The sequence below is a fragment of the Setaria viridis genome, chromosome 8 (assembly GCF_005286985.2).
Source record: "Setaria viridis chromosome 8, Setaria_viridis_v4.0, whole genome shotgun sequence".
Lineage (NCBI taxonomy): Eukaryota > Viridiplantae > Streptophyta > Magnoliopsida > Poales > Poaceae > Setaria > Setaria viridis.
In genome coordinates, this window is record NC_048270.2 from 40,714,595 (window position 1) to 40,740,761 (window position 26,167).

At 49.7% G+C, this 26,167-nt stretch overlaps 3 protein-coding genes across 3 annotated transcripts; 1 reads left to right on the forward strand and 2 right to left on the reverse strand.

The window, feature by feature from the left end:
- Positions 1-6,917: 6,917 nt before the first annotated feature.
- On the forward strand, positions 6,918-8,450 carry LOC117866419 (aspartic proteinase nepenthesin-1). Its single transcript, XM_034750624.2, has one exon. It carries the CDS (start codon positions 6,971-6,973, stop codon positions 8,288-8,290), a length of 1,320 nt encoding a protein of 439 aa, XP_034606515.1. The 5' UTR covers positions 6,918-6,970; the 3' UTR covers positions 8,291-8,450.
- A 3,854-nt stretch (positions 8,451-12,304) lies between these two features.
- Positions 12,305-15,691, reverse strand: LOC117866506 (wall-associated receptor kinase 4). Its single transcript, XM_034750727.2, has 4 exons — positions 14,946-15,691; positions 14,554-14,825; positions 14,034-14,219; positions 12,305-13,636 (listed from the first exon to the last, which is right to left on the reverse strand). Exons 1-4 carry the CDS (start codon positions 15,623-15,625, stop codon positions 12,579-12,581), a joined length of 2,196 nt encoding a protein of 731 aa, XP_034606618.1. The 5' UTR covers positions 15,626-15,691; the 3' UTR covers positions 12,305-12,578.
- Positions 15,692-22,539: 6,848 nt separating this feature from the next.
- On the reverse strand, positions 22,540-23,169 carry LOC117834687 (uncharacterized mitochondrial protein AtMg00810-like). The gene has a single exon (XM_034714216.1). The coding sequence runs from the start codon at positions 23,167-23,169 to the stop codon at positions 22,540-22,542; it is 630 nt and encodes a 209-aa protein (XP_034570107.1).
- Between the last annotated feature and the right edge of the window lie 2,998 nt (positions 23,170-26,167).

The window sequence follows — 26,167 nt, forward strand, 5'->3', positions numbered from 1 at the left end:
GGCAAAAGATCAGGGGAGCATCCTTAGGGAAAAAATCACCTTTGATATGCTTATGAACAAGTATACGAAGGAAAAGGTCGTTACAAGCCATCGAAAAGAGAATGAGGTCACCCGCGCGCCAAGAAAAGCGAGGTTCTCCATCGAGAGCGGTTGTCAGGCAGAAGGATGACCAAGTGAGACAAAGGTAGCATCCCTCCACATCTGGGGCTCCTCAGGCGTCAAATCCTCCATGCCCGGTGTGGGATGATAATGGGTGATATGGGTGCCATATCAGTCTGTGCAGCGGCCATCTTTCCAGCTTTGGACAGAATCTCACATCCTGTGCACGGTCGATGGGCTCCTCACCTATCTTGCTAGGGTCAGCAAACCCGACCGACAAGACCAGTCTACCCTGACCGGTCAGACCGGTCTGTCCAGGCACCGCACGGCACTCCCCCTATGAAGGTGTATCATCCCAAGAAAAGGGAAGGGGAAGTCCAGAAGGTAGAAGCAGACCCAAGGAAGGGCAAAGAAGAAGCCGTCATACAGATTGGGTCTATGAAGGTTCCCATCGAAACTAATGCAAAAAGACCGATTCATATAAGCAATCCAGTCTCAGCTCCTGTTCAAAAAATGTCCCCTGCCAATGATCATGAAGCTAGCAGTAGTGGATCGAATCCTAAATACTTTTTACCTTAGTGGTGTCCTCCCAGGTTGATCCGCACGCAAAGGAGGAAGTTGCAGAGGCACAAGTTGCAGGAAAAGAGGGAACATGAGCTAGAGGAACAGAGGGACGATGCGTTCAACAAGTACAGACCCATGGCACCTCAGAAGGAGTGGAGAGCAAAGGCCGATGCCAAAGCTACACCGGTCAGACTGATCGAAGCGTCTGAGCCAGCTCCTGAACCAGTCAGATCAGTCCAGGAACTGGTCAGACCGGTCTTTTAGATACACCGTCCATTTCTGCTCTTTTTGATCCTATGGCTTGCAATGACGAGTTGGCATCGGTCCATGATACAGAGGATGATGAACAACTTGTTGATTACAGTTCTTCGCCTGAGAGGATGATGCTGGACATAAATGTGGTGCATATGTCAATGGATGGATATGTACTCTCGGAGGAGGATGTGGCTCACCCTGACTTTGGGCCTAAGGAAGCGGTGTTCTAGAAGCCTAAAGCCACTGAAAATCATCTGAAGGCGCTTTATATGTGAGGTCACATCAATGGGAAGCCCATTTCTCGGATTTTGGTTGATGGATGGCGATTGTCAACTTGATGCCCTATTCTTTATTCAAGAAATTGGGGGGTTCAGATGAGGAGCTAATCAAGACCAAAATGACTGTCAGCGGTGTGGGAGGAGGCGAGCCTATGGGAGCAAAGGGCATTGTCTCTATGGAGCTCACCATTGGGAGTAAGACGTTGGCCACTACTTTTTTCATCGCCGAAACCCAAGGTAACTTCAGTTTAATCTTGGGTCGTGATTGGATACATGCGAATCAATGCGTTCCTCCTACTTTGCATCAATGCTTGATTCAGTGGGTTGGCGATGAAGTAGAGATCATTCATGGTGATACGTCGGCTTGTGTTGCTGTGGCCGATAGCACTACCATGGCTACTCATGATAATGTTAGGTGCTCATCCGGCATAGACATCTCCGATTGTGAGTACATTAGTTGTACAAAAGATGGCTTTCTCGCTGCTGTACTAAAGCTGATTGGTGATCAACTAGCTTATCATGTATGATGTAATGGATGTAAATTTAGAATGGCTACAACAGAGGTTAGAACACTATCGGGCGCAAAAGAATGATGTGTGAGGCAATTGAACACTACTAGAGCACTAGCCTTCCATCCAACCCCTTTTTTCTCGGTTAACATTGGGCCCATGACTAAAGGACCTTTAGTCCCGGGTCAAAAATGAGGCACCGAAAGGACACCGACGGGAGGGGCTCTAGTCCCAGTTGAAAAGAACTGGCAGTAATGCCCCTGCCCCCTTTTGTCCCGGTTGGAAATACCAAGTGGGACAAAACACACAGGGGTGCGGATAGGGGTCTCATCACGAAGTCCTTATCTCTTCTCCACCTGCGCGCACAAGTCCTAGTCCTTATCCTCTCCCTGCTTTCTTCTCCCACTACCCAAGTCCTTGATTTCTTCTTCTTCCTCCTCCTCTCCCTCCGACGCAGGTGGCCACACCCTACCACTGCTGCCCCTCCCCTTCCCCCTCTGCTTGCCTCTCACTGGGAGTGAGGAACGGCAGCGGGGTGAGGGCAGGGCTGGCGCGTGGGGGCGGAGGCGCTTGAGGCGTGGGTGAGGGCGTGGGCGGCCAAGCAGCAGGTGGGCGGAGGAGTGGGCGCGAGTCGAGGCGTGTGGGGGAGGCGGCTGCAGAGGCGGAGGCCGGGTGCGGGGGAGGTGGCAGCCAGGTGGTGCGTGCCACCGCGGGCGGGTGGGCGGCCGGGCATGGTTGAGGCGGAGGCGGAGCAGGATGGACGTAGGCGGAGGCTAGGCTGGTGCCGACCGGGCGGTAACACCAACCGGAACTAAAGGACCCCTCTTTTGTCTTGAAAAAAATTATCCCGGATGGTTTTCGGAGAAATTTGAGGCCTACCAACCGGAACTAAAGGTGAGTTTTCTAGTAGTGGAACTTTCCTACCAATCTTGCAAGAATGGCATGAATGCGGGAGTGACTTATTACACTGAAAATCAAAAGTCTGAAGGACCTGAGATAGGGAATCGGAGCCTGGGTGCCCATGCCGCTGGTGCCACAAATCCACCGAGGTTGTTGACGAAGCAGTGAATGCCTGAGCTTGTGGCAGCAACAGTGGGTAAAGGTCACCCTGACTCTAACTGCAGAGCTTCACCGTGCGTGTTTTAAGGTCCTTATTGGAAAAACTGTCAGGATCAAATTCAATGGAAACATTATTGTCACAGGTAAGCTTACGCATAGAAATAAGATTTTTAATCATGTGTGCAGAAATCAGGATGTTGTTGAGGAGCAGTGGTGAAGAATAAATCAGCAACAAAGGGTTAGCGGTGTGGGTGATAGGAAGTTGAGTGCCGTTGCCAATAGTGATAAAAGAGGAGATACTTAAAGGACAAGGAGAAGCAAGTATACTAGGCATGGAGGACATGTGTGTAGATGCTCTCGTGTCAAAGTACCACTCAGCAATGCTTGGAGGAGGCGGAGTGGCGATGCTGGTGGACTGCAAGGCACTGTAGAGGGTGCTATTGACCCAGGAGCCATTGTTGGAGTCGACTAGGGTAGGGAGGTGATGCTAGTGTTGGGCCGTCATCGGAAGGTAACTGATACTATGTAATAGGAAATTGGATCAACCACACTTGTATTGATCTGTTTGGACTCATATGTATATACATGTACACACAGGAGAACAACATATCTATCAAGCTCTAACTAAACCCTGAACTATCGACGAGAGCGCTGGGAGCCACGCGCATCGTGGGCAACGCGGTACGTGGCGAGCGCGGAACGCGTCGCATGCATCTGTTTCGGAGGGTCTTGGTCAGTGTCACACCGGGTTTTAAAACAAAACCAAGTATTATCTATATGTATGCCAGGATCATGTTTCATACATATAGTGACATCATTAGTGAATAATAACAACAATATCACGTAAAGAAATATAAATAATGACTTACGTGTCTATCAAAGATATGCAGCTTAATCCTTGAAATGGAGGCTCCAAACTTCACAAGCAAATGACTGGGGATTGCGTACACCTAGAACTCAGCATCATCTTCACAACAAATTTATAGCAGCTTCTTTCTTCTGAGCAATGTTGGTTATAGCAAGGGTAAGCACATGTCATACTCAGCAAGTGTGGGGAAAATATGAATGTAAGGCTTAAACAAGGAAAGGCTTTCTGCTTTACTGCGATAAGAAATTTAGTTTGTTAATTTTCTTAGTACCTGAGCAGTAAGGTATAAGTATATGCCAACTCACATTTAACTTAAACATAAGCCATAAGTATATGGCACAACCATAACCACGATTTAAGTTCATCTTGAAGTATATTAATCATGTGAGGGTCCAGGCCGCTCTTGACTATGAGGATGGCTGATCGATCAGTTTTACATCTCCACAGACACTAGTAGAAAATTGAATTTCGATCCTCCCCTTTTAGTCCCAGTTATTATAAAAGGCCCCACGAGATATTATAAAAGGATTGCATCCCCTATATAGTCAGATGCAATGTGTAGGTGGGATGGGAAGGAAGCTCCACACGAGGCTTCGAGGTTGTGGGGTTCTCGAATCCCACGGACCGCGCACATGCATATTTCGCGACGTGCGGGTGTGGGAGGCCTCCTGGGGACCTAGGATAAAAGATACCCCTTTTATCTACCCACATGTCGTTTTACCACATGTCGTGTAAAAGTTCAAAGAATTTTGGACCCAACCATACAGTGCTAGCTAGGCACCATACCACACTTCCGAGATGATCGGGCCACAGCAACTATCACCCACCAGCACTGATGAAAGCCATTGGCCTCATCAATAACTCCATATGTTCTTCAGCAGCTGAACAACCTGTGTGCATCTATACATAGGCACATTGATGTGAACATTCATCGAGCAACCTGTGCTACAGTATACTGGTAATGAACAACCTGCCCTGGAGCCTTGCGTAGTCTTCCAACGTGTAATCCATCGTCTCTCTAGCTAGCTAGCTCTCTCAACGACTGTGGGACGAGAGATCAGGACAAGGAGGCGACATGGGGATTTGAGAGTTGCTTAGAAAGGTCGCTTGTCGCGGTCTTGTTAATTATACATCGCTCATGGGGAGAGTCGACCTCGCAAAACGGTTGGAGGAAGCGGTATGACCGGTTGAGCATAACCCTCGACCTCGCAAAATGTCAGTTTTCTTTGACGGTTTCTGAACATTATAACCAGACCCTTGATGTGCTAGAGCATTAGCCCTACGATTGTCTTCCTTTGTACATGATAGATAGTAAATTCATCTAAGCAAGATATGATATATAGGCATTTATCAAGATAAGCTATTATAATCTAAATGCATCTAATCACGTCATTAGCAAAAATACCGGTCAATTAGAATCTTCTTAATATATATATATATTTAATTTAATGAATGCATATATATAAAAAAGATTTAGGTCCCATTTGGATCCTTGGAGTTGATTCTAATAATCATAATTTAGACACAAATTAATTAAGTTAATATAATTGTATATGGAATATATTTATATATTATTGTTGGCAGAGATAGTTACATGCTGTACTTCCACTAGTAGAGAATTGGGCTTTAGTCCCGGTTGGTAGGGTGCAAATATCCCGAAAATCCATCCAGGATAAACCAACCGGGACAAAAGACCCCCTTTTATCCCGGTTGGCAAAAAAAAATCCCGAGCTCCCAGGAGGCCCCCCCACACGCGATTTTTTCACGCGAAATATGCGCGGTTCGTGGGATTCGAACCCACAACCTCCAGCCTCGCGCGTAGCTTCCTTGCCATCCCACCTACACACCACACCTGAGTATGTAGGGGATGCTATCCTTTTGTATTAACTCGTGGGGGACCCTTTTATCCCGGTTGGAAACACCAACCGGGATAAAAGACCCCCTTTTATCCCGGTTGGTATTACAAACCGGGATAAAAGGGTTCGAGGATTTAATCCTCTTCCAGTCACCTTCCAGTCACCTCGTTGGGGACCCTTTTATCCCGGTTTGAAACACCAACCGGGATAAATGACCCCCTTTTATCCCGGTTGGTATTACAAACCGGGATAAAAGGCTCTTGACCCTTTTATCCCGGTTGGTGTTACCAACCGGGATAAAAGGGGGGGTCTTTTATCCCGGTTGGTGTTTCAAATCGGGATAAAAGGCCTCTCAGAGTCTTTTTTTTCCCACTAGCCTTTGCAACCGGGATAAAAGGTCCCGGTTGGTGAGCCCCCCACCAGTGACCGAGTTTTAGTCCCGGTTGGTGAACCTTTTGTCCCGGGCCAACTTTAAACCGGGACAAAAGGGGACGCATGGAAAGCCAATTCTCTACTAGTGTTCTGCTATAGGGAGGTGAGTTGAAGAGCGTGCTATAAGAATTGAATTCCATTATAATAATCATAATCTATAGAATCCATTTCCATCTTCCACCCTCATGAATTTAAGATAGGCTTATATCTAAAGTTTGGAAAGTTGTAGAATTCCAGATCCCAAGATAAATTAATCTACTCCATGAAGTAGATTCTAATTTCTTCAAAATGAAGGGATCCAAACGGGGCCTTGGTGATTCCCATATAAAAAGTATATATGGGGTATTTACGCAGCGGCAGAGCCGGGAAGGCAGGGAGACGCGACGACCGGGAGGACCCGTGTCGTCGAATCGTTTTGTCCGACTTCATCAACTCAGTAACTCATGCACGTAGGTGACGGCAAACCAAACGATGAGATGGTGGAGATCGACTCCGCCGTCGTCGTCTACCTTGACTTTGACTCACAGAATTGAAGGAGACAAGCCGGTGACTGCAAATCATCGGTAGCAGACGTCAAAAAGACTCTGTAATTAAGAGTCGTCTCTGGCGGCGGCACCGGAGTCGTTCTTTAGTCCTCGCTGATGCTACCGTCGTCGGACGTACGCTAGACGTTTTCCCTTGGGACATCGATCGTACACATAATAATCTTGTGAAAATTAGGTGAGTAGATGTATTGTGCTTATGAAGTTGGGAAATCTATTATGTACGACGAATAATCCATATACGTGGATTAAATTTAAGCTATATATTATCTATTATTCTTTCATTTTAATTTGTCATAAGACAAACTTTTATAATTGACTATCAGAAACTTTGATTATTAGCTATATGTGGCCTAATTTTTCCACAAGTTTTTATTTCTTGTATCTCGATAAACTACTAGCCTGTGCTGGAGGATCTGTTGATGGACTAGCTAGCTAGTGTATATTAGTCGTGGCTGGCGCACACAGAGAACACAGATTAAACATTCGCATCTGATAAAAATCGATCATGTGCAAGCAGTTAGCCCTCCTGCTCACGCTGCTTGCCATCTCTTTGGGCCATGCCGCCGCAGCCGCGTCTGTCAGGATGAAGGTCATGCACGTCGACGCCGGCCGCGGCCTAACCAACCGCGAGCTGCTCCAACGCTTGTCGTCGCGGAGCAAGGCCCGAGCCGCACGGTTACTCTCCAAAGCGGCCAGCGCCCCGGTGACACCGGGGGCGATCCCCGGCGCCGTCCCGGACACCGAGTACTTGGCGCACCTGGCCATCGGCACGCCGCCGCAGCCCGTGCAGCTGACGCTCGACACGGGCAGCGACCTCGTCTGGACGCAGTGCCGGCCGTGCAACTCCTGCTTCCGCCAGGACCTTCCTTACTTCGACCCGTCCCTCTCCTCCACGTTCGCCGGCGTCCCTTGCCGCTCCACGGCGTGCCAGAGCCTGCGGAAGCCGTCGTGCGTGAGGTCCCCGAGGGGCCAACAGGCTTGCGCCTACTCCTACTCCTACGCCGACGGCTCGGTGACGATCGGGCGCATCGAGGCAGACACGGTCACGTTCGACGGGCACACCGCCACCGCCGTGACCGGCGTGTCCTTCGGGTGCGGTCACGATAACACCGGCATTTTCAAGTCCAACGAGACCGGCATCGTCGGCTTCGGCCGCGGTTTCCTGTCTCTGCCGTCACAGCTCAAGGTGGGCAACTTCTCTCACTGCTTCACCACGATCACGGGTGCGGCGGCACCCAGCGCCGTCCTGCTCGGCCTGCCAGCGAACCTCTACAACAGCGCCCGTGGCGTCGTGCAGACAACCCCGCTCGTCAGGAACCCGCCTAGGAATCCAAACTTTTACTACGTCTCGCTGAGAGGCATCACCGTCGGCTCGACGAGGCTACCGGTGCCCGAGTCCGCCTTCACGCTGAGAGACGATGGGGACGGCGGCACGATCATCGACTCCGGCACCGGCATGACGTCGCTGCCCGAGGACGTGTACAAGCTCATGCGCGAGGCGTTCGTTGCCCAGGTGAGGCTCCGCGTGTACAACGTGCGTTCGCTCTCCCAGCTCTGCTTCGCGGCGCCGTCGTCGTCGACGGCGAAGCCCGACGACGTGCCCAAGCTGCTGTTCCACTTCGAGGGCGCGACGCTGGACCTGCCGCGGGAGAACTACATGTTTGACGCCGTGGAGGAGGGACGTTCCATCACCTGCCTTGCTATCAACGCTGGTGGTGGCAGCATGACTATAGTAGGCAACTATCAGCAGCAGAACATGCACGTGCTCTACGACCTTGCCAATGGCAAGCTATCCTTCGTTCCGGCTCAGTGTGAGAAGCTTTAGGCTCTCTCTCTCTCTCTCACTGCATCGTCCTGGCACCGACTGCTTTGCGTATACGTGGCGCTGCCAGCATTCACGTTGCGCTTACATTACCGTATCTATGCTATATAAGTGCATAACCGCATGCGATAATAAGAATAAAAGGTTGCTTAGTTTTCTACCAGAGTTGTTTCCCGTACCCCCCCCCCCCCCCCCCCCCATCGAGGGTCCACATGTTGTGTCAATCCGGGCAAAAATAACGACGAGTGGTAGGGGAGAACGATTTGGTCATCCTCCCGCAGTGCATTCTCACCGTTTTTTTTCACCGAGCCTGCTGACCCCAGCCTTAAGGCTGTCCGCACCGGGACCGCTAAACGATACTCCAGTACCGCGGTAGCAGAAAAACCCCGCACCACGGTACTAGGAGGCCTCCGGTACATCAGCGGACGGCCGATGGTTCACTACTTCTAGCGGACGCCCAGACGCTCGCTACCCACCTCCCAAGGCCGCCAACCCCAACGGCCACCTCCCTCGCGCCTCCGCTGGACCCCCCGCCGGACCGGCGCTGCCGCTGGACGGCCGCCGGTGGTTCTGTCGCTGCCGGATCCGTCGGGAAGGAGGAGGGGGCAGCGGCGAGGAAGGAGGATCCACCGGTCTTTTCCTCCGTCCCCTCCCCTCTCGAAGTCCCAATCCCTCTACCTCCTTTCCCTTTTGCCTTGCCGTAGGTTTAGACGGCAGACCCAGGAGCCGCCACGGCCATGGACGCCGCCGCCTCCGAGATCAGCAACTGGAAGGTGCTCTCCACGGCATCCGGCTGCGGGGGCGATGCAGCCGCCGCCGACAACAGCGAGGTCGTGGTCGTCTCCGGCGGGGGCGGCGATGTCCTCCACGTCCACGAGAAGGCCCGATTCTTGAAGTTACCGTTGCGCGCGGTGTAACCTGGGGCGAAGATGGAAGTCAAGCCGAGGTGGTAAATGGTCTGATTGAAGCGCAAAGCGAGGGGCTTGCCCCAGATAAAGATTGCATTTGATGATAAGGTCTGTTGAGTACATCTGTTGCACTAGCTGATACGAAGGCTTAATGCATTTGTTCAGTAGTTTTTCTGATGGAGGTAATTTGTTATGAGAATTGCTGGATAAATTCTGATGGAGAACAGGGCAGTTGGGATCGGTCACGAGTTCCTGAGCCTGACAGTAGAGAAGATGGTGGAGGTGGAGAAGTTCAGTGTTGGGGATCTGCCCAAAATCCACCCCTTTGTCCGTGTCCAGGTCTTAGCTCGCCCAACCAAACGCTGAATCCCGCTAGCTTCGGACAAGGTCAAGATTATGAGCTGGCTTCGGGTGGGCGTCGCCCGAGGTTAGGTTGTTTACCAGATGACTAACCAAGATTTACCATATGTTTTCCCAAGACTTTTGTACGCAGGATGGGAGGAGATGTCATCAAGGAAGTTTCCCGTCAGAGCTGGCTTCGTTGAGGTTGCGAAAGGGGGGAGCACGCTGAAGCTAAGCAAACCTCGATGACGAAGCTAGGAGCACCATGTGATGTGGACGACAGGGAAGCCGCGATTTGTGGGACCTTGTGAGAGCACGAATCGCGGGGCTGTCGGACAATTGGAAGGACCGTTTTGTAAAGCATATTCTACGAATATGGCAGTTGGGCGGGGGTAATTACGTAACAGAAATTGGGCGATCGTGTTGTGTAATAGAGTAATGCTTGGGATTTAGTGGTTGGGTGGGGGTACTCTCAGCTTATAAAAGTGACCCTGCGCGGCACTATAAAAGGAGATGAGCCGCCCACTGTAATGGATTAATTGTTCATTGATAAGACTGCAAGCAAATGAAATTGATGTCCATCCTTAGCTGAGGTTAAGCGTTACCAATCACTCCTCTGAGTTGCGATCTCACTTCCTCCGAGGTTAGATCCCAACATTCGGCGCCTACCGTGCTCAGGCCACCAACCAACCCACGATGCCCCCACAAAGAAAGAAGAAAACCACAATGGCACCTGAAGTTGACGAAGATAGACAACTCATCCCATCTGAGCCATCGCAACAGGTCGTGTCAGACAAAGAAGAGCATTGTGCACGCATCGAACAAGTTCTGAAAGCAATGAAGGCAAGGGCCGTACCAGAGGCCGCACGTGACAACCACCAACCCAGTGATGCCGAAGGCAGTTGGAGGAAGTCAAAAGGCAGAAAGCACGTTTCACGGAGCAAATGCAAGCTCAAAGAGCGGCAGCCAATAGACTGGCCATCTTAAACGAAGCCAAAAAACAATTGGAGCAATTGCAACAGGAAATTGCGGAGCTGGAACACATGCAGGGAACTCCACAACAACCACTGCCACAGAACAGCCAGCATCCTAACTTTAACTCTGCACGAGTCATTTACACCAATTCCAACCTCGGCCAACACGACCAGATACCAGCGGCAAGCGCATGCCTGGTCATCGACAAGAGTTCCCCACTGTCGATTGGGCTCTAGACAGCACCTTGGCCAATCACATACAAATTAGTAACTCTACCCAAGTTCAATGGTCCGACGGATCCGCGGCAGTTCCTCGTGAGCTACGAAGCTACCATCACCTCGGCCGGAGGGGATGATGTGGTCCTCGCTAAATCGTTCATAATAGCCTACGAAGGGGCAGCCTTTGAACTGGTATTCGATGTTCCCCCCGCTTTCCATATACAGCTGGATGGACCTAAATGCAAAATTAACGCAAAATTTCCAAGGTTTCCACCGCACCATCACCAACCAGGCCGACCTGTTCCACTGCAAGCAGAAAGACAAAGAGCCTCTGGCTGGCTACGTAAAGCGGTTCGTGCAACTTCGGTCATAGATACTGCAAGCAGATGATTTTGTGGCTATCTCGGCATGTATTGCGGGATTAAGCCCCAGTCCCACCGCATCGAACCACCAAAAATGATGGAAGCTCTATTCCTAGAGTTGGATAAATACATCAGATCAGACGAAGACCACCGAAATAGAGTGGCAGAAAGAAATAGCCAAAGGCAAACAGAAAAAAACAGAAATTGGCAAGCTTCGCCGTACAACCGTCCACGAAACAACAACCAGCACCAAAACAACCGCGTAATGACCATCGAAGATACTCACCCCACAAACCAGCCACACAACCACAACCAGGATCAAAGCCACCACAACCACAACAACACAACCAATAGCCACCCTTGCATTCATATTCTTCTCCACACTTGCTGAGTACGACATGTGCTCACCCTTGCTATAACTAATGTTGCTCAGAAGAAGAAGCTGCTATGAAGTTGTTGTGAAGATGATGCTGAGTTCTAGGCTTACGCAGTCCCCAGCTGAGTACCTGTGAAGTTTGGAGTCTTCGTTTCCAGGATTAAGCTACGTATCTCTCATAGTTTCGTAAGTCTTTATTTGTGTTCCTTTGCGTGATATTGTTGTTGTTATTCAATTATGATGTCACTATATGTATGAAACTCGATCCTGGCATACATATACGTAGCACTTGGTTTTGTTCTAAAACCGGGTGCAACAGTGCCGCCCCCTCCCCTACCTCTCCCTCATCTCCCTCCCTCTCCCTTTTTTTTGGCACAGGTGGTGGTGGCGGCGGGCGTGGTGGCAGCAACGATGGCGGGCGTGGTGGCAGCAGCGGCGGTATGGTGGTGGCGGCGGGTGTGGTGGTGGCGGCGGCGTGGTGGTGGCGGCAGCAGCGGCGTGGTGGTGGTGGCAGCGGGTGGCATGGTGGTGGCGGCAGCGGTGGTGGGTTTTTTATATTTTTCGAAATATTGTTTGCCGAATGTTGGTTTGAGTACTCTGCAAAGGGTTCACCGAGTGCTCGATAAAAAAAACATTTGGCAAAGACAGCTTTGCTGAGTCTTATTTTGCTGAGTTCCGTTTTCCGAGTGTAACACTCGGCAAACATTTTGCCGAGTGTTTTTTTGCCTTTACCGTGTGCCTGGGAAATGGGGTAGTGATCTAATGAAATGCTGCACCAAACCATTGATATCTATCTATGCGTGTTTGGTCCTGACCTTTGCATCACTGCACATGCATGCTACAATTAATATACATATTTATTTTCATAAAATTAGTATCTTTATTTGGGGAAGCAGGAACCCACATATACTATATACTATAGTTCAAATCCCAGACATGGAGGATTTTTCTGGAACCACTAATACCAATTACAGGAAAATGGAACTAAGTACTGAATTCATATAATCAACTTAGCAATAACAAATTAAAGGACTGGTAATAAAGCTCAACTCTTGATGCAGAGCATTAATGCTGACCGTGTATGCTTAATTTGCTTCCTTCTTCCTGATTTCATCTCGCCTCTGAGCCTGAGTTTCCGAAGGCTATTAACTTCACTTGCTTAAGCTTTTCCACCACCTCTGCCATGGTTGGTCTCTCCTCCACATCTTCCTTGAGACATCGGACAGCCAACGCGCCTATCCTGTCGAGGCACTCAATGTAACGTTGAGACGTCTGAGCATCCTCACCAGAGAAGATGTCTCTGTCATACATCTTCCATCCGTTGCCCTCCTTCTTGCAAGTCTTTACAAAGTTCATGGGGAGGCTGTTGCACCCGTCATACCTGGCCTTCTTTCTGGTGATGAGCTCCAGGAGTACCACGCCGAAGCTGTACACGTCGCTCTTCTCCGTGAAAGAACCAGTGTTGATGTACACCGGGTCAATGTAGCTCATGTCCCCTGACACCGCCCATTTGGCATACCTGCTAGCAATGGACACGAGCTTGGACGACCCAAAGTCCGAGACCTTGGGGTTGAGGTCGTCGTCGAGCAGGATGTTTCCAGACTTCACGTCCCCGTGGATGCGGTTGTTGTGTCCGGCATCATGTGAGTGCATGTAGGTGAGAGCCTCTGCAGAGCCAATGGCAATGTCAAGTCGCATCTGCAAAGAAAGAGAGCCTTGCTTGCCGGCACCGTGGAGCATGTCGGAGAGGCTTCCGTTGGGGATGAACTCAAATACCAGCATGGGGATGCTCGTCTCCAGGCAGCACCCAACGAGGCGCACAATGTTGGTGTGGCTGATGGCGAATTGGAAGATGATCTCGTCGACGAATTCACCCCCTTGCCGGGATTTCTCTCCTTCTACTATGGGTCGTTTAACCGCGACTCGCTTGTTGTCATCGGTGGTGCCTTTGTAGACCATGCCAAAGGCACCTCTTCCAATTTGACGATCTTTCGAGAAGTTGTTTGTGATCTTCCTCAACTCATCTTCCGAGAAGGTGACGATGTTCGCAGCGCCCTCTAGGATTTTACCACCATTTTTGTCAAAGTGCCCTCTCCGAATACGTCGTCTGTACTCCATGTACAGGAGACATAGTAGGATCACCAGAATAGTGAGGGAGACAAATGTAACTACAAGCACACGAAACATGCATATCTTTATACTGCTGTTAATCATGTCATTGTCGATTATATGTATATACCATGGCATCCCAATCCATCAGGAGAGATATAGAAGTATATTTACTAGCTCCCCTCAATCTTATTGTTGTCCGAAGAGCTCTTTTACAATACAAAATATTACTACATATAGTATATATAAAATATAACCATTCAGTATTATCTATAATTTAGTAATTATTACATTGTAAAATGTGATATTTCAAATGGAATGGTTTAGACTTTAAGCTAGTGTCAAATGGAATGGTTTAGACTTTAAGAGAGTCTTCATGATTATTTGAATAGAAAATAATCATGAAGACTCTCTTATATAATAGCAGAGTATTTGACAACAATTCATGAATCCCACCTACTATAGCGATTGCATATCCTTCAATTATGGGCTGGCATCCTTCCTCACTTTTACCATCTCCTTTGTGTCCAAATTTGCATTTGCACTCGTAATCGCCCTGTGTGTCATGGCATTTGCTATTACTGCCACAAAGTTTTTCATAAATCGCAGGATTTGATTTTCGAAGGTCGCATTCGTTAATGTCTGCATTACAGGAATACACATTGAGGTAGTTAGTTATAGAAAAAAATCAATGATAAACTCATAAGTGATTTCTTTTTGCCACTTGATTACACTAAATAAATATAGCACATAGGAACCAGTCAGGTAATTGTTTTTATATAAATTATATATGTTACAGAAAGTTGTTTGGCTTCTTTGAATATATACTGTAGAGTATGAGTGAAGGATTTTAGTGGAACTTTTCTCAACTAAAAATCAGAAATAAAAATAATTTGGTAGTTTTAAAAAAACACTTTATTATTGACTAAAAAAGATGTGCAAGCAAAAAAAGTACAAAAAGATTAAAATTACTAACTTGTGCAGCCATCGGTGACGTAGGGGTTGCCCGTGTAGCCCGTGGAACAATTGCAGACGTACCCAGGTCCCTGTGTGGCGTTAGCACATAAACTGTTTCTACTGATGCAAGCGGGAGCCGTGGGTGCCCCAGCATCCTTTGTTGGAGCCTGGCAAGAGCCACCATCCCTGACGGCCCAATCAAGCACCATAGGGATGCTTCTGTCTCCAAAACGGTCATTAAAGGTCTTGTCTGCAACATGTATGATGAGGTCTCTCTGTTTGAAGTGGTACCTTATAAGAAATAACAAAATATCAAAGTTCATCTTGACAAGTTAAGAACATAAGATAAGCCATCATCGTGACAAGCTGTGTAGTTTAATTTGGACTTTTTAAGTTAGTAGTATTACATACCAGCCTTTCTCCGCGATGAAAGCGTAGTTGCAGGGGCTGTATCCCCATGCATTATTTGATGGCGTATAGCTCTCGTCGTTCCCCCAGTAGATCTTTATCCTGGAGAGGTTCGTCGGGATGGAACTCTGGCAGCAGCCAAGGCCCGTGCACTCCTCGCCGTCTCGAGCCGCGGCATGCAAGCTGTCGCATGAGGTGATGCAGCCACTGAAGAAGCTGGAATCCTCTCTGCCGTTTAGAAACGCCAACGTGTCGCAGCCGATGCCTGTAAAGACGTTGCGCGTCGGCGAGATAAGAAATGGGAAGAATTTGAATGTCCAGTTGATGAATCCGGTTGAATCAGTGGTGTCGGATGAGTTGTAGCAGATGTAGGCCACGGGGGAGAAGACACGCATCTCGCCGGCCTCCAACGAGATGTTCATGACCTCCAAAGGCTCCAAGTCGTCGCCACCGCCATAGTATGGTCTTGGAGGGTTAAAGCTATGGTTGCAAGTAATGTTGAAGTCGAAGCCCCAGGCACATTCGTCCCCGATGCCGAATGGGTAGGGAATGCTTACATTGCCGCACATGCTAGGGCAGCCCGGCCTTGGAGCTGCTACCGCCGGTGGTGGTGGTGGTGGCGGCGCTGCCTTGTCTGCGAGAAACCACAGCAGTTGTGCTGCCATGGCTGCGAGGGGCTTCATCCTTTATTTTTCTTTAAGAACGAAGCAGCTAACAAGTTTATTTGCTTTGCAATTCGCTCCGGCGGCATGGTTCTTTACTTATAGGCGCGAGTCATATGATTTACAGTCATTAGTATTGTGGATGGAAACTTCGTTTATTAAATCTAGCTAAATTAATAATATTGACAGATACTCAAAACTGTTACAAGCGATAGACAAGAAAGCGACGAATCAAAGTAGATCAATCACAGGAGACACGAGATTTTAACGTGGAAAACCCTTCTAAGATAGAAGGGGAAAAAACCACGAGCCCCAGCTAGTAAATCTTCACTATATTGGGTGGGGTTACAAACGTTGGGGATTTATAACTGTTTCAACTTGTTCCGAACGGCGGCTTACAGGAAGTATATAAAGAGGTGAAGCCAAAAACGTGTGCTATATGTATAACTGAATTTGGATCATAACTCAACAAAACCATCGTTTCAAAATTGGTTTAAATCTAGCTAAAATAATGATGCTCGCAGAGCTCGATTCGTTTTGAAGAAATAGAACCCACTGTGTAACCAGAATTATTTCTGTCGCTCTTTGTTCTTAAATATTTGGTTGAAACTAAAGCTTGCTTGATACCAACATTCGGCGTTCACCGCATGTGTAGCGTGATGGTTCAAACCAAGAAAAAGAAAGATGACGAATTCAAACAAAAACGCACCTAGCAACACAAATAATTCAGGCGACCCAAATGTCTCTATTGTCACTCAAAATCACAATAAATGGCCTAGCTGTCTTGTCTATATTTCTTACAGACTCTAAACATGTCTATAGCTGCTATATGTCTTGTCTTATAGACAAGCCCTTGTCTCATCTATCTATTGGACTTGCTAGCTCCTAGAGGTAGCCTTGGGAGAAAATAAGATTGGCCTCCTTAAAGTCTCCGCAGGCATTAATATAATGTGCCTTTCATAGCTGACTAGTTCAATTCGTCCGTCAGTGTTGCAGTTTGCTTTCTTGCGATGCTCAGCTGGAGTTGAAATGGTCTAAAAGTTATTAGAGACAGCTACCTTCCTACAAACGACGCAAAAGCGTGACAGCAACGGTTCAGTGCATTTGTATGGGTCCAACTTTTTAGTACGAGATAAGCGCCCTGCAACATTTTCACGTATGTTTCTTGACCCCACTGGAATCAATTCGGCCTTATCACATACCATACCGGATCAACTCTAGTAGTCACATCGCCCGAATTAATTGTTGGGCCCTAACTTCACGGGGAGCAATGATACAATCGGGAACGCGTAAGGGACTTTCTTAGCTTCGGACGGAATATAGTACAAACCTCACGCGAGTAGTCCTATCATTGAAAATTGAAGTACTCTTTACAGGGTTGAACCACCCTTTCACAGTGCTATACATTCCCTGATCACCCCTACTCAACCACTACATTCTGGGAATATGCTTTACACAAATGTCATTCGGAGATCCTACTTATCACATCATGCACTTTTACATTACATTCTACCCTCGTTCAACTGCTACATTCATGGAATATGCTCCACAAAGAGGCTATTTTAGGATCACGCTTTACACGCCTTCCTCGGTAAAGCCTCGCGTCCCCGAAAGTTGCCTCCGTGCCCGAAGCCACCTTGGCTCCAGGTAGCTCCTTCCCCTCGGCCTCGTGCAAGACATGCGGTCCACCTCGCGCACCTGGTGTTTCCGGGAGAGGTATTAGTCCTGCAAAAAAGGTTGAGCCTCTTGACGCCATAGTTAGGATCGGTTAGCTCGAAAGTCATTTATGTCCTCTGGCTTCGGGCCGAGATTATGCCTTGGCGACACGCTGATTGGCCGAAGTCAAGGGCTTTGCTGGGGGCTGAGAACTGGGGTCTTGGGGCGAACTCGCTTGAAGCTAGATGTTTCTGGGGCGATCCCAACAAAATTTTTTTAAAACTAGACAAACACGTGGATATACATAGTATTCCAAACAAAATATGATCACAGTACACAAACGTTTCCCGATAGTAGCATGCTCACAGTACACGGAATATGATCATATTGCCCGATCAAATGTAGTTACGATTGTTTTATTTGTTGTTAAAAATACGTTAATTTCCGCGCATTGGGTCCTGAAGCCGTAAAGAATCCCGGCGTCATAACCATCTTCCCCTGCCGTGGTTGTGGCAATCCCACTGGCAGAAGTTATCGACCTGTTTTACAGTAGACAATTCTACTGCTCACTACTAGTATATAAGTATATATAAGATCTAATTATTTATTATTATGGATAATTTAGTAATTAATACATTGTAAAAAGTGATATTCCAAATGAAAGTCTTTTAAACTTTATGCTAGTGTCAAAAATAAAATTATAATTATACCATTTGTGTTCATTTACCATAATATCCTTATACTACATATATTACTCATGTATACTACTTATACTATTGGTTAAGGTTTCAGTAGTATACAATTAATCTTAACTATCGAATATTTTTATACTAGTTCTTTTCGAAATATTAGTATAATCTAGTATTGTGTACCGTAAAGAATTTATTATATCAATAGATTTGGAAGAGCTTCTGCATGTACGGTGACAGATGGACCCAACACCGTAACCATGCCACGACTCCAAGTGCCGTGGATTCAGCTTTCTCCCCTCCTTCTAGTACTCTCACCGGTGCGTGTGCCATGTCTTGGGCAACCCAAGGTGCGCAAGGCTTCTGTAGCACGTGCGTGGACGCAGATGGTGATATATTTGCAAATGCAAATTTAACCGCAAAGGAGATGGTAAAAGTTAAAATGGTTGTTATCAGTATGTATTTCCGCCATATATTAGCAGAATACATTAAAATCTCTTTGAAATATAAATATATTATTAACATAATGATAGGTTCCCTTCTGGCTGATTAATCGTTTCCGTTTGTTGCAAATGTCGGTCATACAACTCATGACTATTTTTATAATAAGAAACTTCTTTCTTTTTTAAGATTAAACAAACTTTTTCTTTAAAGTGCAGATATGGAGTTGCATAACTTATATGCATGGGGAGATCTACAGGGTACCCCAGCCATTCAACGAGTCGGTATACGCTGGCCTATCGCTGAGACGCGGACCGCGGAGCCAAACCACGACCGAACGATCATTGCCGTCGCCGGCCCGTTGATTCGCTTCTGCTTCGCCCGTGCCGTCGATTCGCGTTGCCTTCAGGATTCGGCCCGGCAGTGCCGCAGCGGCAGTCTACGGCCTTCACGATCACGATTCGCCTTCCGCTTCGCCCGAACACCTCACCTTCCGCCTCCACGATTTGCCGATTCGGCCCGGCAGTCTGCGGCATTCGCGTCGCGGTGGAGGGGGTGGAGGAGGGGGCTGGCGATGGTACAGTGTCCAAACTCCTTAAAGAGCAATTTCCTAGCATGTATAATATAGTTATTTAAGGAGCAATTTCATAGCCTGCATAATATAGTCATCTACCCTCATGGTACAGTGTCTTACGTCATGATTCAAATGCCACTACATGTCTCTTTTGGAACAATATTAGTGGGGATAAATTGACGGTATGAAAATACCTAGTAGCTAAGATAGCAAACTTTCAGCTTCCTAATGAGAGGACTATTTTACCTATAGGAGACACATAAACATGGTTAATTTTTCAATGTGGTCCATGTATCAGTACCTAATAAACTACGTTACCCCTTCCAACAATAAATTCATTTGGAAGCTGAAGCTCCCTTTGAAGATGAAGGTTTTTCTGATAAATTACTTAAAAATAATTGATTTGTGAGACAGTAGTGTTTTTCTGTGAATGTAGTGTAACAATTAAACATCTCTTTTTTGACTGCTAGCGTGTTAAGTCTATTTCGAGAATTATTCATATAGCTACTGTGTTAATCTTCCCAAGATCCTTAACTCATATGTTTTGGAATTGGCTAATGGATATCGGGAATAAGGAGAGCAAATTGATCTTTGTGGCGGATGCAATTCTTATTTGGGAAATCTGGTATACAGGAAACAATTTTGTTTTTTAGAAAAATGATTTTTTTTCATTTATGCCTACTACTTTTGTAGGATCATATATCTGCTGCAATATTGGGCACAGTTGCAGCGTGAGACATAAGGGAGACCGTCCGATTGGTGAGCGGAGCTTTAGACTTTTTGCATCTAATAAAGATAATTTTTCTCAAGTTGATTCGCATGGGGTCATGCATACAAGTAAATCGGCAAATCCAGGGGCTACTCCTGAAAACTCCAAGAATAGCATGCCGTTGAACTTCTATGCGGGACAGACGCCACCTAGGCCAAACCGCCAAAGCTGAACATGAATGAAGCGGTCAAATCGGTCCAGGCAGGCGGTCTGACCGGTCAGGCCACCAAGGCCGACCAGTTGGCCATTGTCCCCGAAACACGTGTGCCGATTGCTGTTGTGCATGGCTCGGTTGCTTCTGACTGTGCTGGAGAGTTTCAGATGAACATACCCTCAATTGGCACAATAGCGTACACGTTGCCTCCGATCCCTAACACCACTGTTGCATCTAAGGGGATTTCAAATGACGTGTTTTCTTATTTGCACTGCATTCAGAATGGCAACCCACCCCACGCGATTGCTGCGAATACATCAGCATCAGGGCTGCCAGAGTTGCATCCCCTTCGTGAGATTAGAAGATTTAGAGAGGAGATGTTGGCTTTAATGAAAAAAAAACCGGTAGTTCGAAGTTATATCAAAAGTCATATCATGCTGATTTTGACTATGTCCCCTATCCTGTAAATTGATACACAAGAAACAATAGACTTTGCTTAGGATTTCTTCATTTTGCTTGTGCTCTCTTCTTCCTTTTTATGCTCAATTATTGACCTTAAAAATTGTAATAAGGAGGCTGTGTACCGCTGCCAAGGTAAAAAAAAACAATTCCTTTTTCTTAAAGCAAAAAGACATACGCACACATAGCACACATGCATGGACCATGTTCAATATGCATGCTTATGAATTAATATCCTATCTATAAAATCATTGTGGATATGGAAACAACAGAACTGATTAGTTGGTTTAGATCGGGTTTAATGAGGAGCACATACCTCTTCTCCCATCTTCGTTAATCTGTCCGAGAATGGAAGATCGGTTAAAATTCCAAGAGATGGGCAACTGTTATGGCGTAGAAGATACATCTACTTTTTTTTCCACCAACTGTTATGCATGAAGATAGGTTAACGTAAAGAGATAGCCAGTGCACCGATCAGTGTCTCTTGTACTGTAGTCGTTTGCTCCCCGTGTCGTGTGGCCATGGCAAGGCGATAGCTAGCATTTATCATATAGACAACTACGGAGCTACCGTCCTCCAGAAAACAGCTACGAAGCTCTAGAAATATGACATCTCATCCCTAGCCTTAGTTCCGATTATTTTTGAACCCGGTACTAGAGAGGATATTAGTATTGGTTCCAAAATGGAAAGCCTCCGGAGCCCCTCTAGTACCGGATGGAGCCCCATCTGGTACTAGAGCCCCTATCCCGCGCTCTGCTCTAATACTTCGATTTTTTGGGATCTGCTCCGCCGCATCCATATCTGCATGCCTGTCACCCATCTCTTTCCTCTCTCCCTCACTCTTCCTCTCTCCCTCTCCCTCTCCTTCCTCGCTCACTCTTCCTCTCTCCTGCCTCTCTCGATCTCTCGAGCTCTTGGTTCCCCGGCCCTCCTCTTGCATGCCTCCCTGCCCCTCCCCTACCCCCTCCGCTGGCTCCTCACCGGTGGTGAGCAGCGGTGGCGGGGCATGGTAGGCGGCGGCGACGCGTGCTGGTGGCCAGGGAGGGCGGAGCGGTGGCGCAGATGGCCAGGGCGGGAGGAGTGGCGGCGCAGGTGGCCGGGGCACGGCGTAGGCGGGGGAGCAGGAGCCGGCGGGGTGGGAGGATGAGGGTTGGTGCGGAGAAGGAGGGGCGGAGGCGGATCCGGTGGGGGCGGCAGGTAGGGGTGTGCGGGAGGAGGAACCGGTGGCCCGACGGGGTGGCAGGAGGAGGTCCAGCACGGAGGAGGAGGTCCAGCACGGCGTGGAGGAGGATCCGGTGCCGGGCAGCGGGGCGGAGGTGGATTCGGTGGGGGGGCGGGGACGGGCACGCGGGAGGAGGAATCGGCGGCCCGGCGTGGGTGGAGGGGCCGCTTGTGGGGGTAGGGACGGCGGGGAGGGGGGAGGAGGAACTGGCGGCAGGGGTGGGGGGAGCAGAGGAGCCAGCGCGAATGTGGGATGGGGCCGGGGGTGGGATTTTACTTTTTTTTTAATACCTCTAGTACCGGTTATTTCATCCGGTACTAGAGGGTGGAACCCTCTAGTACCGATTGGCCAACCAGTACTAGAGGAGGGTTTCCAACCCGTAGTAGATGTTGGAAACAGAAAACGAGGGGAGATTTTGGTGCTGCGGGAGCTGCAGCTTTTCTTGATTAATTGACAACTATATATAGTCTAGATACAAACTAAGATTCCCGTAGGAGCAAGGCCTGAATTGGCCAACCAGTTTAGAACTCTATCTCTAGTAAACATTTAGAACTCTATCTCTAGTAAACAACTAGGACTCCTAACTAGGATACAATGCGCAAGGATTAAGTCAACAATCTCCCCGTAATCCTTGTGCACTTGATTGACTTGGACCGTTCCAATCATTGCTCTCAGCTCTTGGAATCTGATTCGCCCCAATGCTTTTTTTAAGATGTCAGCGAGGTGGTCCTTTGTCCCGATGAAGCTGGTGCTGATGCTTCCAACTTCAGACGCCTCACGCACATAGTGATACTTGATCCTAATGTGCTTGCTCTTGTCATGAAAGACTGGATTTTTTTACCAGCGCCAGCGCAGACATGTTGTCAAACTTCAACTCGACTGTCTCAGCAGAATCTCCAGTGAAGTCGCTAAGCAGCCGGGCTTGCCAAACAGCTTGGGTTGCCACCGATGCGGCGGCGACATACTCTGCCTCACAGGAGGACAGAGCAACCACGCGCTGCTTCAAGGAATATCACCGGTCCTCCCTCCAGGAAGAAAATGCCTCCCGACGTGCTCTTGCTGGTGTCGACGTCGCCGACGAGATTGGAGTTGCTGAAGCTGTGCAGCCGAGGCGTCGTCTTGCTGCGGGCGTAGAAGCAGCCGTAGTGCAGAGTCCCAACGATGTAGCAGAGGATGCGCTTGACGGTGATCATGTGCTCCTCCATAGGACGCTGCAGGGATCTGCTCACATACCCAACCGCGAACGCAATGTCCGGCCGGGTACGGCAGAGGTAGCGAAGGCAACCGACGATCCGCCGGTATAGTGTGGCATCGACCTCCGCCGCCTCACTCATCCACCTCAATTTGAGCCTCTCTTCCATTGGAGTGTGCGCAGGATTGCAATTTGCCATCCCTGCCACCTCCAAGACCTTCTTGGCGTAGCTCCCCTGACTTTCCGTGATGCCGTTGGCGTTTTGCTGTACCTCGATGCCAAGGTAGAAGCAGAGGAGCCCAAGATCGCTTATCTTGAACTGAGTCTTCATCTCCGCCTTGAAGCGACGCACCTCCTTGTCCGACGTGCCCGTGATGATCAAATCATCCACATAGACGCCGACAAGCATCCGAGCACCGTCGCCACCACGATCGTTGATGCCGGCCTCGTGTGGACTCTACTTGAAGCCGAGGGACTTGAGCGTGCTGTCGAGCCGCGCATTCCAAGCGCGTGGAGCCTGACGAAGCCCGTAGAGCGCCTTGCGCAGCCGGAGCACCTTGTTCTCCTCCCCGGCGACGGCGAAACTGGGCGGCTGTGATACGTACACCTCCTCGCGAAGCACCCCATTCAGGAACGCGGACTTCACATCCATGTGGTGCACGGCCCAGCCATTGTGGCCAGCCAACGCGAGAAGCAGCCGCACCGATTCCAGCCGCGCAACAGGGGCAAAGGCGTTGTCGTAGTCGATCCCCAGCTGCTGGACGTAGCCCTTGGCGACGAGGCGGGCCTTGTGCTTGACGATGTCGCCGGCCTCGTTCCGCTTCAACTTGAACACCTACTTCAAGCCAGTGGAGCAATGTCCGCGCGAAAGATTGACCAGCACCTAGGTGTCGTTCTCCTCCACGGACTGCATCTCCTCCTTCATCGCAGTGCGCCACGCTGCATCCTTGTCCGCCTCCGCGAACATCGATGGTTCACCAGTGTAAGCGAGATGGAGCTCATCGTCAAGGACACGAGCCGCCAGGCATGGTGGAGTCGCGTCACCCAGCACGTTGTCAATGGCGCGGTAGCGCACGGGCATCTCCCCGTGGCAGGCATCCAGGCGTTCCTCGTCGTCGGCTAGCGGCGTGACGAAGACAGGCGACGACGGTGCAGCTGCGACAGTCGAAGGTTGTGGAGTAGATGGAGCTGGTGCAACAGGCGCCGGTAGTAGAGAAGATGAGGGCGCAGGCATCGGTGCCGGAGAAGGCGAGGGCACAGCAACAGGCGGCGGTGACGGCGTGCGCGTTCCCCCATTCCCAGTAGGTGTGGGCATGAACTCCTGGCGTACGACACGCTCGACACGGAAGTCGAGATCTCCGCCTCCTTGTTCTGGCCCGACCAGCCCCAGCCGACAGCTTTGTCGAAGATGACGTCGCGGGACACAGTCACATTGCCCGATGCAGGGTCCAGGAGCCTGTACGCCTTGGTGCCACTGGCATAGCCAATGAACACCAGCGGGCGGCTTCGGTCTTCAAGATTGGAGACGTCGGGCTTCACGATCTTCGCGTACGCCAGACAACCAAAAATGCGGAGGAAAGAGACGGAGGGCTTCTTGCCGGTCCAAGCTTCATATGGACTTTTCCCGTCGAGGCTCTTGGTCGGCGCACGATTGAGGAGGAAGACAGCTGTGGAGACCGTCTCACCCCAATAGCGCGTCGGCATCTTCCTCTGTTTCAACAGCGCTCGAGCCGTGGCGAGCACTGTCTGGTTCCTCCTCTCCACAACGCCGTTGGCGTGTAAGGCGCACTGAAGTGGCGCTCGACACCTTCCTCTTCGCAGTAGCGTGTGAACTCCACGGAAGTAAACTCGCCGCCGTTGTCGATGCGCAGAACATGCAGGCGGCAACCACTCTGGTTCTTCGCAGCGGCCCACACCTTCTTAATTTTGGCCTCGGCGTCACTCTTGGATGAGAGGAGCTCGAGCCACATGTAGCGCAAGAAGTTGTCGACGAGGAGCAGAATGTAGCAGCGTCCTCCTGCAGTTGCTGGCGTCACCAAAGTTTTCCAAATGGGCCAGGCCCACTGGGCGGCCTGAGGCCCGGCACTAAAAAACCCGGCACGAACACGGGCTCGGCACGAGGGGAATAGTGCTTGGGCCGGCCTAGCACGATGATAGTGCCGGGCCTGGGCCGCATTCCCGGCACGCTAGGCCAGCACGAGCCCGGCACAATTTTTGGGCCAGCCCGATGCTGGCCCGACACCCCCGCGCCCCTCGCCTCCCGACCGTTGGATCGAGCCGTTGGGGAGGGGGTATATAAGCCCGCCGGCGCGTCGCCCCGCTCGGCCGCAAACCCTAGCTCATTTCCTTCCCCTCCCCGCCGCTCTCTCGCTCTGGATCTGGATCTCGCTCTCCTCTCGGCTCTCGCTCTCCTCTGGCTCTCCGCCTCCCGCACGCCTCGCCGGCTCGCTGGTCGCCGCCTCCGGCTCTCCTCCTCTCCGCCTCCGCTCTCTCATCTCCTCCCTCGCCGGCGACCGCTGGCCCCCCTCGCCTCCCGACCGTTGTGGTGTTGTCTGTTGGTCTTCTACTGATTCGTTCTTGTTTCATCTTCTTCCTCCCCCAACCCCCTCCTCCTGTCGCCTCCTCCCTCTCCGGCAACCAAAGGCCGGCGTCGGCCGCCTACCGGCGCCGCTAGCCCCCCCGCCTCCCGACCGTTGTCTGTTGGTGTTCTTCTACTGATTCGTTGGTGTTCTTCTTCCCCCAACCCCCGCCTCCTCTCACTTCTCCCTGGCTCCGGTGTTCAGATCCGTTGTTAGTTCACCTAGCCGTGCGCTCTGGTGATCCGGATTCGTTGGTAAGCCGTTGCATTGTTGTCTTCTTCCCCCACCTCTCGCTCTCGCCCACTCCTCTATCCACTGTCCTGTTGCCTCCTCTCGCTCCTCCCTGGCTCTGTGCTCCAGATCCGATGTTCGTTGACCATCGCCGTGCGCTCTGGTGCTCCAGATTCGTTGGTAAGCCGTTGCGTTGTTGTCTGCTGGTGTTCTTCTACTAATTTGTTGGTGTTCTTCTCCTGACTCGTTCTTATTTTGTGTTCGAGGTTGATCCGTTGAGGGACCAGAGCGTCGGCGATGGACGGCGGCGACGATTTCCAGGAGCACACCATCAACAACGAGCTTCGGATGATGGGCCAGCGAGGTGATGATGAGAGTGACATGGAGGCAGAGCAGGACGAGCTTTTCGGTCGTAGCGCTGTCGATCCAATCGACATAGCTGCGACTGAAGCACCACCTGCTGGTCAAGAAGCCCCTGATGCTGATCCAGACATGGTGAGCAGTGGCACCAAGAGGTCCCGTTCCACCACCTCTGAGTGCTAGAAGGACTTTGAAAAGATCTTCAAGGACATCAATGGGAAGAAGGTAAGGGTCTCT

What these genes read in the sequence shown, in the direction of transcription:
- LOC117866419 (XM_034750624.2), top strand. Translation starts at nt 6,971, where the DNA reads ATGTGCAAGCAGTTAGCCCTCCTGCTCACGCTGCTTGCCATCTCTTTG.
- LOC117866506 (XM_034750727.2), bottom strand. Translation starts at nt 15,625, where the DNA reads ATGAAGCCCCTCGCAGCCATGGCAGCACAACTGCTGTGGTTTCTCGCA. An exon ending in TTCATCGCGGAGAAAGGCTG is followed by an intron (nt 14,826 to 14,945) that starts GTATGTAATACT and finishes ATTTCTTATAAG; the next exon opens with GTACCACTTCAAACAGAGAG. An exon ending in CGTCACCGATGGCTGCACAA is followed by an intron (nt 14,220 to 14,553) that starts GTTAGTAATTTT and finishes CCTGTAATGCAG; the next exon opens with ACATTAACGAATGCGACCTT.
- LOC117834687 (XM_034714216.1), bottom strand. Translation starts at nt 23,169, where the DNA reads ATGCTTGTCGGCGTCTATGTGGATGATTTGATCATCACGGGCACGTCG.